Genomic DNA, 19,177 nt, shown 5'->3' with positions numbered 1-19,177 from the left:
TCATGGAGCAAATGGTCGAGTTATCCTGCACTATTTAAGAGATAAGACAATGGTCGGTGCCCATTGCAAACAACATTACTAATGTGGAGTGTGGCCCTTCCAAAGTCTCGGAGGCCAGACCTAAACTGCCAATCAGCGACACTATGGTTCCGCGGTACTTGAAGATGGAGTTCTCCATCTATTTTGGAGAAGGGGATCCACTGGGTTATATTAAAAAGTGCGAAAAATTCTGTCAACAAAGGACCACAGAAGTCGATAAAGTTAGCCTTGCTGCCTTCCACGTGGTAGGGGAAGCCCAACTTTAGTTTGATCAAATGGAACAGGAAGAGCCAGATATGACTTGGAAGCAATTCAAAAACCATTGACATATCCTCTTTGGGTTGCCTATGAGCAACAACCCTCTGGAAGAGTTAGCAAATTTGAAGCAGATAGGCTCGGCTACCGGCGGCAATTCCAATCCCACCTCGCTCGGACCTCGAACCTCCGACCACATCAACAGGTTGACTTGTTCACTGCAGGGCTAGTCGAAGATCTCCGTATCGATATCGAATTGTAGAAGCCTGAAAAAATGGGCATTGTAATGAATATAGCCAGACCATTAAAACGAAAGCAGTGCTTCCATCAAGGCAGGTGGTTGCTACACACGAATTCGGACGGGACCACAACCAAGTTCAACACAAGCAGTGGAGGTCTTCCTTTGGCGAAGACCAAGACAACGGGAGACATCAGCAAGGAGACTCCACCCGCTTCAATCTTCTCTGACCCGCGTCGAGATGGCAGAATGGAGAGCCAAGGGCCTCTATTTTAACTGTGATGAGTCCTACTGCACGGGTACAAGTGTAGGCGCCTATTTTTAATGGTATAAATGAACCAAGATGCTCATGAGTTATTCGAAGCTTGATTCGATAAAAACTCGTTTGACTAGTCTATTTTAACTGTGATGAGTCCTACTGCACGGGTACAAGTGTAGGCGCCTATTTTTAATGGTGTAAATGAACCAAGCCGCTCATGAGCTATTCGAAGCTTGATTCGATAAAAACTCGTTTGACCTCGTTTAATGAGGCTCGTTAAGATAAACAAACTAAGTTAAACTTCACAATATTCGGCTCGTTAGCTCGTGAACATGTTCATTAAGCTCATGAATCAACTTTTAAATAAAAAAAATTATAGTTTTGATATTGAATTTATAGATTTTACACTCTACTCATGAAATATATAGACAAATATATTAAATTTATTTATTAGAATAAAATTATAAATTTTAATAAAAATATTATAATTGTCTCTAAATATATAATTTAATTTTTAATGAATATTTAAATTTATAATTTATATTTATTAAGTTCGTTTAGGCTCGATAAAAGCTTGAATAAGCTCGTGAGCCATGAATATATTCGTTAAATAAAGCTTGAGCTCAACTCGATTATAAACGAGCCAAACTCAAACATTCAAGAGTTCGGCTCAGCTCAACTCGATTACACCCCTACCTGCTTTGGATTGAAGTGTCCGATGAATTAGCTACTGCTATAGTAGAAATAAATTGGCTGTTGCCTAATTAGTAGAAAACAAATAATAATGACCTAATTTAATTACTGTTATAATAGAAATAAATAATGTCCTAATTAGCTTTTCTATTTTTGATTCCTTGTTTCCTTTATGGGTTGGTCTTTTCTGAATCGTGTCATGTTTGACTCCTTATATAAGGAGTGTTATTATTAATAAAGGGAGGAAGAAAATTTGAGTAATTTGGACTTTGTTTAGGATGAGTTTTTTCCCCCTCCCTTCCCTTTTACGTGTTGCATGACCAAGTACGGATCTGGATCTCGACCTATGACTCGATCCTGCACTCGGGACCATAACACAAGGTGATGTGTTATGATGTATAGATTTTAATTTGAGTTAATGATATATCCATAATTTTAAATCTCGTATCATACGGGTCGACATAGGCAGAATTATCGTTCCACCCACTAACATGACACCGCCACTGGCACCAGCACGATCGCGTGAGACCTTGTGGTTGCGCGAGGCCTTGCTAGGGACCACCCGCGGAGGCCCCATGCTACGCGAGGCCTCGCGCGAGAGTGTGGTGGCCACACGAGGCTCGGACTGCGGTCGTATGAGGCTGTTGTTTTTTTTAATTAAAAATTTATTTTTAAATTGTTAATTCTTTTTTAATTTTTTAATGGTTAATTTTTTTTCTCTTAATTCTTTCTCCTTCCTCATTTTTTTTTTATTCCTTTCCACCTTAAATACACGGACAAAAAAAATCCTTTTTCCCTATATTAATTTATTTTCTTATTCTTTTCCTCCTTAAATACATGGAAAAACATTAAGCAGATTAAATTAAATTAAATTTAAGCCTACTTAATCCCAAGGTTTAAAATTTCGACCCGTGCCGAGGTTTCAGTCTCAGACCGGAACGATACGGTTTCGGTATCGTATCGTGCCATGCCGATACAGTTTCGATATTTTTTATTTATCTATAGTAATTATAAGATCAATATATTTATTGTGTATATAAAAATAAGTTGTATATTGATTTATTATAAGTTCTCAATTATTGTATAATTTAATATTGTTAGAAAAAATAATTTTATTTAAATAGAATTGATATATCAATAATTCAAATTAAAATGGAAGTATCTATAATAATAATGATAATAATAATAATAAGTATATAAATTAATACAAGATATTACTTTATATTAATAATAATTATATAAATTAACTATTTATTCATTTAATTAATTATTAATTAAATAATATATATTTTAAATAGTAAAAAATATCAAGTAAAAAAATTTTAAAAAATAAAAAAATTATCAGAATATAAATATAATTTATTATAATTTTTTAAATTTTTTTTAAAATTTAAATGAAATTTAAAATAATAAAAAATATATTAGAATATAAATAAGAATTATTATATATTTTTTAAAATTTTTAAATGAAATTTAAAATATTATTTTTTCAGAATATTAATTAATAAAATTTATTTAATTTATTTTAATTTTAAATATATTTTTTATATATTTTATTAAGATAATTTAATTATGGTTTATAAAAACCTGTTCGAAATACACACATCTTCCACACATCCTTGGGAATTGTTTAAATTAATTAAATAAAATAAATAATTATTAAAAACCGAAAAAAATCGCGTATGCGTAAGTGAGATCGCGCCTGTGACGATCTTGGGCGATCCCGCGGGGGACGTCCGGCGGCGCTGGAAGCGTCGTCGAACGCCTCCGGCGGCGCTGGAAGCGTCGCCGAAAGGGTTGCCGGAAGCGTCCGGCGACCCTGCTGGACGCTTTTAGCGCAGCAGAAGGCGTCGCGCTCGACGCCTTCGGTGCTGCAGAAGGCGTCGCGCACGACGCCTTCTGTGCCAAGGTGTCGTGGGACACCGCCGGAGGCGTCCCGCGTCTCCTCCGGCGCCAACGGAGGCGTCCCGTATCTCCTCCGGCACCGCTGAGACGGGGGCGCCTCTCGTGCCGGTTTCGGCCGCCCGGCGGAATGGTAAAAATCGTCCGTGCCGGGCGGCACGAAATGACATGTCAAACCGTGCTTAATCCTAATCATCATGTCTATACTTTAGTTAATTCTAAATTAACTTTTATTCAATACTAATTTTTAAAATATTAATTTAACATAATAGTAAATAGTTATAGTAATCAAATATTATAATATTTTTTTTTAATTAATATATTTTATATTTAAAAATGTATTGAAACTTTATCGGTATGATATGATATGATATGATATCGAAATTATATCATTCCTGTCATAAATCAAAATTACAGTCTGAAATTTTAAACATAGATATATCAATTTTTTAAATAAAAATGTATTTATTTGCTTTTGTCTAACAATGTTAAAAGTTGTTCAACAGTTGAAAACTTATATAAAGCTAATATAAAATTTATATAAAAATATATAGAGTAAATACACATTTATGTAAGAATTATTATATAAATCGATGGTGTATACATTTTATTAATAAGTCAAAACCGTGATACTATCGTCTCTTACTGCATAATACAAAATTTAATGTTATCTACATTCTTAAACCAGATTTATAATTTCAAATATTTTCGAAATACAAAAATATATTAAAAATTATATTTATAAGAATAATTTGAAGTTGTGAGAATTTGAGTTCACTATGCATTTATATAAAATAAACATAAACAATATCCATAGTCATAAAATCTCTAATTTTGTAACAATTTAAAGCCAAAGACCCATCTTCATGACATGTAAGAACTCGGATTCAATGTGTCTACAATAAAACTTCAAGTTGTGGTGTTATGACTATTTTAGCATATCCAACAATAATAAAAATATAAATTTTGGATTTATACCTTGCTATATTTTTTGCAAAATTTAATAGACATCGAGAAAATATTGAAATAGAAATATGAACTCAATAATAAACACCTGAAATATAAAATCAATAGTGGGCATTCATTTATAGCAATCAAATATTAATAAAAATATTTTTTTAATTAATATACATTAATATATATTTTTTTAAAGTACGGTATTGGTACGATACAATACCGAACCGGAAACCTTATTGTTCCATTCCAAGATCGAAACTTTGGCATGACCCAAAATTTTAAACCTTGCTTCATTGGCCTGTTTATTGTGAAATCGTCCAATGCTCAAGTTGGATCAAGTGGTAAAATGTTAGACTGCACAGTTACAGTCTTTTGTGTTCCATGCTTTTTGTATTACCTTGGTGATGTTATAGTTGAATGTGGCAATTTCCCTTTGGGTCACATGACAAATATTTAGGCGGTAGAATTGCATGTTGATTATGCTGGCATATGGTTGGTGTGTCTGTGTTCAATTAGTGAGTAAACCAACAATGACTTTATTGGAAAATTGTGGATTTTGATGACTACTGGGCACTTTTTTTTTGTTTCTTAATTATTGGATTTTTATTCTGTGAGTAACAAGTAGCCTACAGAAAAAAATTTCAGAGGATTAAATTTTGTACACTGAAATGACTTGATAGAGGAGAAACCAGAAACTTCTGGAGGAAGCTCCTTCACCTGCTTTGACTTCAGAACTACGTAAAGCTATGGGTGATGCAGCTGTAGCAGCTGCTGCATCTATAGGTTATATTGGTGTCGGAACTGTTGAATTTCTCTTGGACGAAAGAGGTTCTTTCTATTTCATGGAGATGAACACCAGGATACAGGTATTTACAATTTTTTTTTGCAATGTGCTAGTTTCTGAAACCTGGAAGGTTATGATTAAAATGGCATTTCAACCAAAACAAGGTAGAACATCCTGTCACAGAAATGATTTCTTCAACTGACTTGATTGAGGAACAAATACGTGTGGCTCTTGGAGAAAGGTTGACCCACAAACAGGTGTGATACATCTTATAATAGTTTATTGAACTCATTTAATTGAGATCATAACCTATTTTAGTATGCTTAATACTCAGGAAGATATTGTTCTTAGAGGGCATTCAATTGAGTGCCGCATTAATGCAGAAGATGCTTTTAAAGGATTTCGTCCTGGACCTGGTACTCTCTTGTTCTTTGATTCTTAATTTTGTTTTTAAAAACTTCAGTGAATAATTGAAAGTAGAACTCAGGAAGTATGGTAATAGTCTGCGACAAGCTCTTCAATTTTTTCACCTTCTCATGCCATAACCTTGTAGCTGCACTCCATTTAATTTTTCTGGAGTCCAGTAGAGTTTCAAACCCTACTTTTATTTGTTAAAACCAAACTGTGAAAACTATTGAGATTTGGACCGGTTTACATTGAATTGTTGTATTCTAAAAAATGTTTCTCAATGATCTCATGCAAATTGTAGGGAAAATCACATCATACTTGCCATCTGGAGGACCATTTGTGAGAATGGATAGTCATGTATACCCAGGTTACATGGTTCCCCCAAGCTACGACTCCCTACTTGGGAAGGTGTTATTAATTTTTTAAAATTATTTTGTTAAAGTGGTAGTCATTGGTTCTGTTGTGATGTTTACTTGGCTCCTGGGTCCTTTCTCATTTTTACAAGGATTGTTCATATTGTATCTTCCCGAAGTTCTTACTGTTTGGTTTCTTTTTGAATCAGCTCATTGTTTGGGCGCCAACCAGGGAGAGAGCAATAGAACGAATGAAAAGAGCCCTGAGTGACACCATTATCACAGGTTGGTGAACCACTCTGAATCAAAAAGTCAATAAACTCATTGAATTGTTGCCTTTCATCATGTGAGGACACCAATCTGTTACAATATGTGATATAAAATACACAACAAATTTCTTGTGTCTGTGAATGATTTAGTTTCACATTTTATTTTTTATTTCAAATGAGAAAAATGTTTTCCACCAATCTTTTCTAGTTATCTATATTTACATTTCTAGCTGTTATTTCCTTGACATCCAACAGCATACTGATAACATGATGAAATGATATGCTTGGAATAGGCAAATTTTGATGATATACCTTTGTTTTAATTACCTTGTAAAATTGAAACAAAAGAAAACCTTTTTCTTTTTCTTTGGAGTGGCAAACGTTAATTTTGGCATTCACTAAAAAAAGGTAAGATTTGTAATTCCCAACTCACGATAGCAGATTACTTTCTTACCAACAAACCACTGATCATTGGACTTGCATGCAGTAAAACTCAAAGGGAATGTCATAAACACCACAACATATGGGATTTCATTTCTTATTTTTCCAAAGACGTGAAAGTTGGAGTTCAAACTTTTGAAATCTATTTTCATATGGTATAGGAGTTGTTTCCATGGACCATTGGTTCCAAACAAACCATGGTTACTGAATCTTTAGTGTAAGCCGACATTGCATATTTGCTTGAGAAATAGGAAAAGCTTGTTAACTAATGTGTTACTTTTCATATATGTTTCTAGTATGACAGATGTTTTTCATGGACAATGGGTTCCAAACAAACCGTGATTAGACAGCATTGCATATTTGCATGAGAATAGGAAAAAATGTCAACTATTGTGTTTCATGGGATTTTTTCTTTGCCATATATGTTTCTAGTAACTGATTTTTTTTTTCCTGAACAGGAGTACCCACCACTATCGAGTACCATAAGTTGATCCTTGATATTGAGGTACTAAAATTATGAATTGTGTAGTGAAACATATTTTGTCCAACATAACCAAATACAAGGGTTCTCACATATGCATATTTTTATAAAACAGGACTTTAGAAATGGAAAAGTAGACACTGCGTTCATACCAAAGCATGAGAATGAGTTGGTTGCGGTGAGTGTAGCTGCCCATTATATCCTTTTAGTCACATATTTGTGGAGGAAATGATTCATCTTGTTCTAAATGCAGCCCAAGAAGGTGATCCTGTCTACAGCAGAAAAAGAGCTTTCTGTATCAAACAACTAAACTTACAAGAATTTCTAAAAGAGTCGCTGCAGTTTATTTGCTTTATAAGAGCTTGGCGCCAGAATAACCTTGTGATTACTTGCTTCTAACCATATTGGTTTCTTTCATATGTGACTTGGAAATCTTTTTGTTTTGTCTAAAATGAAAAAATAGACTTCAGGGAGTTTTTCCAGTCAAATTTTGATTTGCCACACATTCAAGATATTATCTCACAGCTTTCTCTGTAATTCTAAAACTTGATTGATAGATGTTCATTTGCTCAAGAGATTACTCATTTTGAAGGGCGATATGATCAGGCTATGTTAAAACTAAGTAATCTGCAGTTGATATCCTTGTTGAGTTTGATTTATGTCCTTGAATTCTTATGTGAAGATTGGAGCATTATTCCTTTTGACTTTTCTAACTAGCGTCTCGTACGTGCCAAGCCGAAACAGTGAGACTGAACTTTTCCATGCAGGTGTTATTAAACTAAACAACTAGTTAATGCTGGGAGAATATATCACTCATTCATCATATGTTTGATAGCATGGTTTTTGCCTTGCAATGAAAAAGACACGGGAAGATGCCTTACCGAGTCACTCCCGTCCTATTGAATTCAATTAAAGTGAGAGGAGCGAACGTTAGTGATGCGGATCCTCCACTTCACCCTTTCCAACTGATACCCTAGTGGACGCTGACCCACCTTGTCTGCACTTCCCCTTCCCGTGCTTGTCTCATTCGTATGAGAATCGGAATAACTCTGACATTGACCATGATTTTGTTCGCCATGAGCATTCCTCGTTGCTGGTTTCACGGTGAGGTAAAGAGATAAATCATGTATTGAGCGGTTTTTTAGATGGGAGGATATTTAATCTTCAAGAGAATGAATCTTGTGAGAATCAATCCTTATCTAATAAAGGAATTCTATCATCCGAGTACTAACTTGATTGCATCGTGCCCGAGCACCTAACGTTATCCGCTCCTCCACCTAGGGGACCCCAAATGAGTCCTCAGCCTCATCATCAAGAACTACGACCCCAGGCAGTGCAACATATAGAGGTTGAGTAAGAATGATATCCCGAGCCCCCTCGGAGAGCTCCACGATGGCGGTGCACATATCACCGATCAACTGCTCACGACACCCAGGATTGTTATAATATGGAAAATCGTCAGAACAACAATCAAAGATTTCGTCGATGCTCCCCGTCACCTAACCATCACCCTTATCAATACTGAATGGCTTGCCTAAAAGAGGCTGGCGAGAGGCCTAGCGACGTCAAGGGACGCTCCCACCACCAGCAGACCAGGTACAAGCTCCCGCTTGAGTTCAACCAGAGCTCCCAATTCAACAGGAGGAGAATCGCAATAGTGCCGCTCGGGATGATATTGGCATGATCACTGGGGGTCCAACTGATGGACACTTTAACCGAGTGAGAAAGTCACACGCTCGCCGCTTAGAGATTCATGCGGTCGGCTGTAGTACAAAGCAGGCGGTCGGCCCTAAAATCAACTTCGGGCCTAGAGACCTAGAAGGGGTGGAAGTCCCCATGATGTTTTAATAATTATAGCTATTATAGCCAATTATAACATTTATTGTACTTTCATTGATACAGACAGCTCCGTCAATATCATCTTTAAACAAACATTTGAGCTGTTGGAAATAGATTCGAGCTAGCTTCAACCCATGGCGGCTTCTTTATGCGGATTCACATGCAATGAGGTCCATCCGCTCAGCAAAATACAGTTAGTCATATCCTTGGGGGAGGAGCCCCTAATAAGGATGCGTTGATTGACTTTCATAGTTGTGGACGCACCCTTTGCCTATACTATCATTTTGGGTCGGCTAACCCTAAACGAATTCAGGATGCCCGTTTCAACCTTCCTATCAAAAAATAAAATTCCTTGTGGGCGATTGGGTGGGGGAAGTCAAGGGGGATCAACCGTTGGTGCAGGAAGCACCGAACGATAAAACCTATATTTTGATAATGATAAAGGGGTTCAAAGTTAAGTTGTCTTGTTATTTAGCAAGTGTGACTGAGCTTGCAGGAAAGTCTTAAGTTGTCTTAGGCAAAAGTCCTAGTGGACTATAGGCAAGTGGAAAATCTTAGCTACAGTTAGGCAACGAAGTCCTGATTCGGGGGACTAGGCGAAGTCTTGGCGAGTCGAGCACTTTGGGCGAAATCCTAGAGTCGGGACTCTAGGTGAAAATCCTAATGGTCAGGGACCAGGTGGAAGTCTGGATGAGTCGTGAAGCGGGCGTTCAACTTGAAGTCCTGAAGTCTCGGATGCTAAGCAAAAGTCCAGATGGTCTGGATAACCGATTTGGTAAAAAATAATTTCTCTTGAGAGGAGTAAGTGAGGATGTGTTCCCCGTTAAGAGAACAGTAGACATCAGTTTGACCTAGAGTTTCCAAGAAATCTGAAAATCAGAACAGATAGTTTGAAGACTGTCAACTACTTTATTATTCGTATTTTATTCTTCTAACTTTGTTTTACAGTGTATATTTTTCTCGTGGACTAATATGTCTTGTAAGAAGGGAGATGCACAAGGAAATGCTTGGATGAACAGTCTCCGAGGTGCCTCTGGGGCTATTGGAGGCGCCTCGGGTGCCTTAGCCAAAGCTTCGCGCAGGCGGGAGCAGGAGGCGCCTTCCAGGGGCCTGAAGGTGCCTTGAGTCAAGGATAGAAGGCACCTTCCAGGAGCTTGAAGGTGTCTTCGACCGGATAAGTTTCGCACCTTGCAAAAATTATCGTCTCCGATACTGCGCGGATAAACTTCACAGCTGAAGGCGCCTTCAACAGCTTTTAATTGCCCTCTTCGAGTAGTGTATCAAACACAACGAATTCTTTTGATCTTCCTATTGTGCGCTGCTCCAAAGACAAGTCCATGAGGTCGTAATGCTGCTCTGACGATCGAAAGGTTGCATCTTCAACTCTCTAAGTCATTGGTATAATTTCAGTTATAGCACTTAATCTATTTTCACTGTAAATTGTACTTGTCTTTGTAATTTGACGGATTGATAGTGAATTTCCCAAAATAAACACTCAACAAGTATAGGCCTTGGAGTAGGAGTCGTCATAGGTTCTGAACCAAGTAAAATCAACTTGTGTCATTGCTCCGAACCACAAGTGCTATTCACCCCCCCCCAGCACGTCTCGATCCCACAATTGGTATCAAAGTGGGGCTGCTTCGAATCGGTGAAACCACCATTCAAGTAAATTTTCCATGGTATTAGTTTTTAAATTTCTCTGAGTCGATCAGAATCAGTACAGTTGCCTCTTTTCGATCAGTTTTATGACAATCGAGTTTTCTTTTTTCTCGAATCTAGTGCAACACTACTTGAGTTCGTTTATTTATTTAATACTTTATTCCATACTATTAAGCCAAGACCTAGTCTTGGGATAAGTTTCTATTTTTTTTTTATTGTGCAAGAGCTCTTTTTCAATGGCCCACCAAGAATCTTATAACACTACACACCCTCCACTATTCTCCGACAAAGACTTCGACTACTGGAAGGGTTGAATGGAGTACCACCTCAAGACGCAAGTCGAGATGTGGATGATCATCCAAACCAACCTAGCACTTCCACTCGACGGCGCTGGAAAACCAGTACCATGTGAGAACTGGGACACAAGTCTGATGAAGAAGATTGAGGCCAACGCCCAAGCAACATGTACTCTACAATGCGGCATAACTAAAGAAGAATTGAACCGAGTCAGCCCATTTTCAAGCGCAAAGGAGCTGTGGGAAAAGTTGATTGAGCTGCACCAAGGAACTTCCGACACTAAGGTAAGCAAACGAGACTTAATTCTAAATAAATTGTATAATATAAAAATGCAGGAGGGTGAGATGTTGAGCTAACTACATGTACTTATCCAAGACCTTCTCAACGGTCTCCACACAATTGGTCAAAAGGTGAAAAATCATGACGTCATCAGGTACGCGTTAAATGTCTTTCTTAGGAATACCTTGTGGGCATTAATGGTAGATGCTTACAAGGTGTTTAAGGACCTTTCCTTAATTAAATTAGATGAATTATTTTTCAAATTTGAACTTCACGAATAGACTAATGCACCGTCGATTGAGAAAGGTATTGCCTTGGTCGCATGTACAAGTAGAACGCGAGAACCAAAAATCAAGCGCCGAACCGAACCCGAGTCTGAAGACAAATCGAACTCGGAAGAAGATGACGAAATTGCCACCGAACTCATGAATCTAGTTCAGAAACTGTACAAGAAGAAGAAAGGATTCACCAAAAAGGAGATCAAGAAGGTGATCCAGTCAAAGACAACGCAACCGAGTCTAAAGGCCAAGTCCGAAGTTACCTGCTACGGCTGCAATAAGAAAAGGCATATCAAGGCCAACTGTCCAAACTAGAAGGAAATAAAGGAACAACGGAAGAAGAAGGCACTGTAGGCAACATGGGATGAATCTTCATCAGAAGACTCCGACGAAGATCTCGAACAAACGAGGTTCTTGGCACTTCCGGCCCGAGATCAAGTCATCGAGTCCGAAACTGAGAGCAAATCAGAAACCAAGTCCGAGAGAAACCACGGATCTGTATCCGTTTCTGAAGGGTCTTACCATGTTGTAAGTTCTTCTCAAGTAGATAAACTACATAACCTAGTAATTTATCTCATGCGCAAGCTAGCCAAATCCAATGTTTAGGTCAAGTCACTCCAAAAGGAGGTAACAACCCTTAAGGAAGTGACTAACCCAAGTTTCTTGACTGAAACTTCAACTCAAGCCCAACAACTTGAGGAAGAGAACTCCCGTTTAAAAAGTCAAGTCAAGGAACTGAAGGATACATTGGAAAGGTTCACCTTGGGTTCCAAGAATCTTGATTTGATTCTTGAAAAATAAAGAGTCGTATACAATCGATCCGGACTTGGATATAAGGCTAAACACAAATTTAAATCTTATCTATCTCTTGTTAATCGAACAACTAGAAGTATAGTCCAAGCATGAGTCCCAAAATCTAACTTGATTAATTAAGTTGGACTTAGTCAATATTGGATCCCTAAGGATTAAATCCATTACTTTGATAGACCCTATTGAAGCTATAATCCATGGGGAGCCAATAGAAAGGCCATCTCCATTATTAGATAAATCTGCTTGATTTACTATTTTTATTATACATTCTTAGACTAGGATAAATAAGGACTTAGGCTTGATTCACACTTGACTAGTTAGACCTACGATTTTTAGAAAGGAAATTAAATATTTAATTTCTTTAAAAGGTAGATCCGCTACCTTAGCGGCCCCCCTAGTGCCGGCCCCACGGATATGGAGAGAGGTTCATGCAGGTACACATGCCATAGGCGCATGGCGGGGTAAACCCCAGGTCGTCAGTTCCTGAGAATCGACCCCTGGCCATTACGCAAGAGATAGCATGCATCCACCCTCTACGCTAGCCCTGAGGGCTTCAATTTCTTTAAAAGACTTTGTCTAGAAGTGGTTGTTGCTTCAATACCCAAGAAGGTCTAGTGTCTCGTCACATCCTGGAAGCCAATTATTGAAATAAATATTTAATTGACTAACTGTTAAACCTTATTCTAACTCAAATATAAATCAATCATTATATTTTAATCTAAATTAAAAATAAAATTAACTATCTCACAAAAATTTATAAGGTTCCCTGATTGACAATCTAGAAAAGGGTGAGATGAACTTAGATAAAAAATTAGTTAACTTAATTAATTGATTAACTCAAATTAAATTTATTAAATTAATCAATGAACTTAAACTATGATTAATCAATTAACTTAAATTAAAATGAATCAATTAACCTCATTCAACCTTAATCAATGAACTTGAATTAAAATTAATCAATTAACATAATTCAAACTTATTCAATTAATCAATGAACCTAATTCAAACTTAATCAATTAACTTAACTTAAACTTAATCAAGTAATCAATTAACTTAAATTAAACTTTAAATTAAACTTAAGTGAAACTCAATCAACCATCTCATTATCACTCATAGGATAACATGATTGATAACCTAGATTGGTGAGATGGAAAATAAATTAAAGGGTTGAACTCAATCAATCTATCTTATAATCCTTTTAAATTGGATCCAAATCAAATATTTTATATGTAGAAACATGACGATTTGGACCAATGGATGTTGGATATTGGATGCTCCAGACACATGACTGGATATCGATTGAAGTTTACTAAGCTAAAATTAAAAATCTAGGGTCAGTTGTGTTCAACAACGACGGAAAGCTTAAAGTAATCGGAATAAGTAATATCAAACTGAGTTCCGATTTTGTTATTTGAAAAGTTCTATTAATTGATAAATTTAATTTTAACTTACTTGCTAACTGTGTGACTCTGGATACTTAGTAACGTTTTCTAACTCTGAGTGCTTAATTAAAAATATCAAAAATCTTGGAATTACACTTAAGGGAATTAGAAAAAATAATATTTACACAATTAACCTACCAACCTCCTCACTCAAGTATCTTCTGACACAACAAGAGGAAACTAAATTGTGGTACAGAAGATTTGGTCATACTCATATCGACTCATTTAAAAAATGAGTCAAAATTGCTTAGTTAGAGGTCTACCTAAATTAAAAAATTTAGAAAATATAATTTATAATGCTTGCTAGCAAGATAAACAAACTAAGTCAACCCACAAACCAACAAACCTAAATCGAACCAACTCAATACTTGAGCTCCTACACTTAGACCTATTTGATTTACACAGAGCCAAATCACTAAGCAGAAACCAATACTGCTTAGTTATAATTGATGATTACTCAAGATTCACTTTGGTAAATTTCCTAAAAATTAAGGATGAAACTTTTGAAATCTTTAATAATTTTTGCAAGTTAATAGAAAATGAAAAAGATATCAAAATTAAAAGAATTAAAAGTGACTATAGAGGAGAATTCTAGAATCATAAGTTTACTGAATTTTGTGAAACTAATAGATATAATCATGAGTTTTCATGTCCTAGAACTCCCCAACAAAATGGACTAGTAGAATGAAAAAATAGAATGCTACAAGAAGCTGTCAGAACTATGTTAAATGAATATAACCTAAGTAACCAAGTTTGGACTGAAGCAATAAACACAACATGTTATATTTAAAATAGAATATTAATTAATAAATTTTATAACAAAACCCTTATGAAATATATTACAATAAAATACTCAATCTAAATTATCTAAAAAATTTTGGATGTAAAGTACACATATTAAACACCAAAGATTATTTGGGTAAATTTATATCTAAATCTTCAACTGACATCTTCTTAGGGTATTCAACAACTAGTAGGACCTATAGAGTTTATAATAAAAATACCTTAAAAGTTGAAGAAACAACCAATGTAATTTTTGATAAAGAAAACAACTTACCTGACTTAATTAAAGAAAATAATCAAATTATAAGAAATACAGAAGATGATGAAATTAGACTTGAATCAAGTAAATCACAAGAACCAATTGTTGACCCTAACATAAGACCTTCTAGAATAAGTTTCAATCACCCATCTGACCAAATTTTGGATGATCCAATCCTAGGAGTTCGAACTCAATCATCATATAGAAACATAAGTCAAATAGCTCTAATTTTCAAAATTGAACCTAAGACTATAGAAGAAGACCTACTTAACCCAGACTAGATAATTGCAATGTAAGAAGAACTAGCTCAATTTGAAAGAAACCAATTCTGAAAACTAATATCTAAACCCACAAATAAATCTATAATTGATACTACGTGGATCTTTAGAAATAAACTAGACGATAAAGGTGAAATAGTAAGAAACAAGGCTAAACTAGTAGCAAAGGGGTTCAGCCAAGTAAAAGAGTTAGATTATGATAAAACCTATGCACTTGTAGCCAGACTTGAATCCATCAGGATGATGCTAGCCTATACAACACATAAAGGATTCAAGTTATACAAAATCGACGTAAAGTCCGCATTCCTAAATGGGTTCATCAAAGAAGAAGTTTATATTAATCAACCCATAGGATTTGAAGACTTAGATCACCCAAACTATGTCTTTAGGTTAAAGGAAACTTTATATGGACTAAAACAAGTACCTAAGGTCAGGTATGAATACCTATCAACACACCTAATATCTAAGGGGTTTAACCAAGGCCAAATAGACTAAACCTTATTCGTCAAAACCTTAGAAAAAGATATTTTTATCGCTCAAATTTATGTAGATGACATAATATTTGGTTTAACAAATACAAAATTTTTAAAAGAATTTATCAAATCAATGGAAAATGAATTTGAAATAAGCCCAGTAGGAGAACTTAACCTTTTCTTAGGGTTACAGATAAAATAAACAAAAGAAGGAATTCATATTTTTCAAATCAAATATGCTAAGGAATTAATCAAAAAAGTTTGGAATGGAAAATTCTAAAAATATAAATACCCCAATGACAACTAATGTTAAAATTGACTCTAACTTAGAAAGAAAATCAGTAGACTTAAAATGTTAGAAGTGCAATAGGAAGTCTACTATACCTAACTGCAAGTTAACCTGATATTTTATTTACAGTATGTGTGCTAGGTACCAATCTTATGCAAAAGAATCACACTTAACTAATGTAAAAAAGAATAGTTAGATACATTAAGGGAACCCTAAGTGTAGGATTTTAGTATCCTAGAACTAGCACATTTGACTTAATTGGATACTCTAACTCAGACTATGCTGGGTGTAAACTAGATAGAAAGAGTATAAGTGAAAGTTGTCAATTTCTAGGTTAGTGCCTAGTAAGCTGGTTCAGTAGAAAGTAATATTGTGTTGCCTTATCCACTACTGAAGTAGAATACATAGCCATGAGAGAATGTACATCTCAATTACTATGGATGATGCACACTTTAAAAGATTATCAATTAGAATATAAAAATATAAAAATTTTAATTGATAACATAAGTTCAATAAGTTTAACTAAAAATCTAATACATCACTCAAGGACTAAACACATAGAAGTTAAGCATCACTCTGTAAGGGATCACGTAGCTAAGGGCGACATTGCATTTTACTATGTTGAGTCCAAGTTAAACCTAGCTGACATTTTTATAAAACTCTTACTTGAACTTGAGTTCAATGCACTTAGAAGATAATTAGGTATGTACTTAGTAGAATAGATTCTAAAAACCTTCAAAATCATTCCTTTTATAGTATTGTTTTTTCAAAAGTTATGATTTTTTTTGTTATCTTTTCACAATAAGCTTGGTCTTAAAATTTTAGGATAAATTATTTTATTTTTTTTTCAAAATTCCTAATTTTAATAGTATTTTCAAAAGATTGGACTTATCCTAGATATCTACCCCTATAAAGCATGTACCCATAGGTTTTAGCCAGAGTATCTCACAAGCACACTAGAAATATCTTGCTTATGTCTAAAAAATACTTAGAATGGAGTGAGATGCATAAGGTACTGCCTAGACTTCAGAATGCTTATGTCTGTACATCAACATAAGTCTGGACAATAAATACCAAGTCAAATTGATCAAGTTAAGTTATCCATTTTAGTCAAACTAACTGGAACACTTATTTAACTTAACTAACCAAGTGAAAGCTACTAGCTCATGGTAAACAACTAGTAGCTAAAGGTTAGATATTTTTTCTAAAGAAAGTAGATGTTTGTTTTGAAGTTTTTTTGTTTTTACTTTGAACTATCATGCTTGGACTCTAGGACCCTAAAACTTAAAGCACTTAATTAAATTTTTTAAGACATTAATCAAGGGGGAGCGAAAGGAGTTAAGGAATTATTATTTTTTTTTCAAAAAAAGGGCTAAATATTTTCTCAAAGTTAAAGTATTCTTTTCATCTTACTATAATGACATAACTTGGTATTCATATTGGTAGTATATACAGCTAAGTTTTTGTTAAATGTGTTGCATGCCTTCTGATGTTTGATTGTCTAATATCTTTTATTTTTATTGAGTGTGTATGATGATCTAAAGATATTAGACAATCAAATATTTTTACTTTAACCTGCTCGGGCATTGATCCGGACGGACTTACGTTGCCCTTCCCTAAATTACCGTCACCTCACTATAGCTCATCAGACGTCACCTCGGACAGGATTTACATTGTCTTTAGCTCATCATATACACTCGATACATTGTCTTTAGATCATCATACACACTCAATAAAAACAAAGATATTAGACAATCAAAAATCAGAAGGCATGCAACACATTTAGTAAAAACTTAGCTGTATATACTAACAATATGAATACCAAGTTTTGTCATTATCCAATGAGAAAAATAAGTACAAGGCAAACTATAGTAAATTGGGAAAAAAGCTAGACGGGCATTTCTAGATCAACTTCTTGCGGTCAAGAAAGTGAGCAGGGGGCTCGGAGGCCAGATATCCTCCCTCCCTTAATTGCTCCAATGCATCGTCAGCTTCCAAAAGAAGAGTTTGTTGATGGAGCGGCAATAGGTGTGTTGAACTCGCATGTTTGAAGGAGGGTCTTCTTCCTTTTTTCAAATCTCTCTTCATCCCCTGCTTGGTAGGTTGCCAATTCCACTCGAGTAGTTGTTAGTTCGGTCGAGAGATCTGCCAGTTTGGATTCTTTAGTGGATAGCATAGTCTAGGCGATTCTTAAATCCAAGCTCAAAGAATGCCGCTTAGCATTTCGAGCCGCCAACTCAGACTCTTTGGTGGCTAGCTCAGTGTCATATATAGTCTTCATTTCCTTTAGTTGAGCAGAAAGTTGCTTGACCTCTGCGTTTCTTCCATCCAAATCCGCTTTCATCTTCTCTTGACCGAATATTTCTGATCAGAGTTTAGCTTCAGAAGTTTCCAGGACAATTTTTAATTTTACTGCTATCTCATGCTCGATTTTCGCCAATCTTCGAGTTTCTTGAAGCTAGGTCTCTAGCCCGCTCAACCAATCATGGGAAGACACAGAAGCAGCCTCAGAGACGCGCTACTTCAAGGATTCGTTTTCCCAAGCCATGGTGGACAATTGTTGTGCAAGGCTCATCCTGATCGCCCAGCGTTAGAAGACAAACAACGTTAGAAACATTCAATATGTGAAATAGTAAACAAAATCATATTACCTTGGTCAGTTCACATGAGTATTCATCCGCTAGCTCCACGGGAGTAAACTCGCTAAGTTGGTTTTTTGCATCTTCCCAGGCATATGTTAAATGCCCCCTTAGTAGTATTGGCCAATAGGTAAAGGGGTAGTTAGTGGAGAAGTTGTGGCCTGGGCGGATGGTAAATTGAAGGTGGTCGAAAATCAGTAAGGCCTCCTCGATGCAGCAGTAGTAGGCGTTGAAAAGGTCCTCGCACGAGGAGTTGCGTGAGGGGCAGGCATTAGAGAGCCTCTCAGAGGAGAAATGACCTCCTGCACTTGGGTAGTTTCCAATGCTTGACTGGTGGAAGGAAGGTCGGATATACTCACCTTGGAAGATTGCTCTTGTTCCTCCGTCGGGGCCAGATCTTCTCGGACGAGAGAAAAATGAGGGGAGGGCACTTCCGTAGAAGGTTCTCATCCTTAAGGGACTTGAGCATAAATAAGCCCGCGCCTCTTGTGTTCCATTTTAGTGATGCCCTCCGCTTCTATAGAAGAATCCTCAGGCACAGCAAGAGGATCAGAAGATAGCTCCCTAGAGGTAGCGGCCACAATAGATTCAGTTGTCCGACTGTAGGAAGCTCCGTTGGAAAGGACAGATGGTTGAGCCGCTACTTAGCTAACAATGCTTGCCCCTTAGCACGGAGCTCATCTTCCTCTATGGTAATCTCATCACCAACCAGGGATTCATAAATGACATCCACTATATAAAATAGAAAATACCTTAGTTAGTGATAATGCAAT

The 19,177-nt window shown here is 36.0% G+C and overlaps 1 protein-coding gene across 2 annotated transcripts in view; it reads left to right on the top strand.

The window, feature by feature from the left end:
- The window catches only part of LOC121993239 (biotin carboxylase 2, chloroplastic-like), a 49,322-nt gene extending 41,602 nt beyond the window's left edge, over positions 1-7,720 (top strand). For both annotated transcript variants that reach the window (XM_042547953.1, XM_042547954.1), the window contains exons 10-17: positions 5,024-5,209; positions 5,292-5,384; positions 5,462-5,543; positions 5,837-5,943; positions 6,098-6,173; positions 7,057-7,103; positions 7,195-7,257; positions 7,333-7,720. In XM_042547953.1, the coding sequence (XP_042403887.1) occupies positions 5,024-5,209; positions 5,292-5,384; positions 5,462-5,543; positions 5,837-5,943; positions 6,098-6,173; positions 7,057-7,103; positions 7,195-7,257; positions 7,333-7,389 (711 nt within the window). In that variant the 3' untranslated portion in view covers positions 7,390-7,720. The remainder of the gene's footprint in view (positions 1-5,023; positions 5,210-5,291; positions 5,385-5,461; positions 5,544-5,836; positions 5,944-6,097; positions 6,174-7,056; positions 7,104-7,194; positions 7,258-7,332) is intronic.
- Positions 7,721-19,177: the final 11,457 nt, after the last annotated feature.

The sequence above is a fragment of the Zingiber officinale genome, chromosome 6B (assembly GCF_018446385.1).
Source record: "Zingiber officinale cultivar Zhangliang chromosome 6B, Zo_v1.1, whole genome shotgun sequence".
Classification (NCBI taxonomy): Eukaryota; Viridiplantae; Streptophyta; class Magnoliopsida; order Zingiberales; family Zingiberaceae; genus Zingiber; species Zingiber officinale.
Note: the sequence above shows the minus strand (reverse complement) of the source record. Positions and strands in the feature narration are given on the sequence as shown.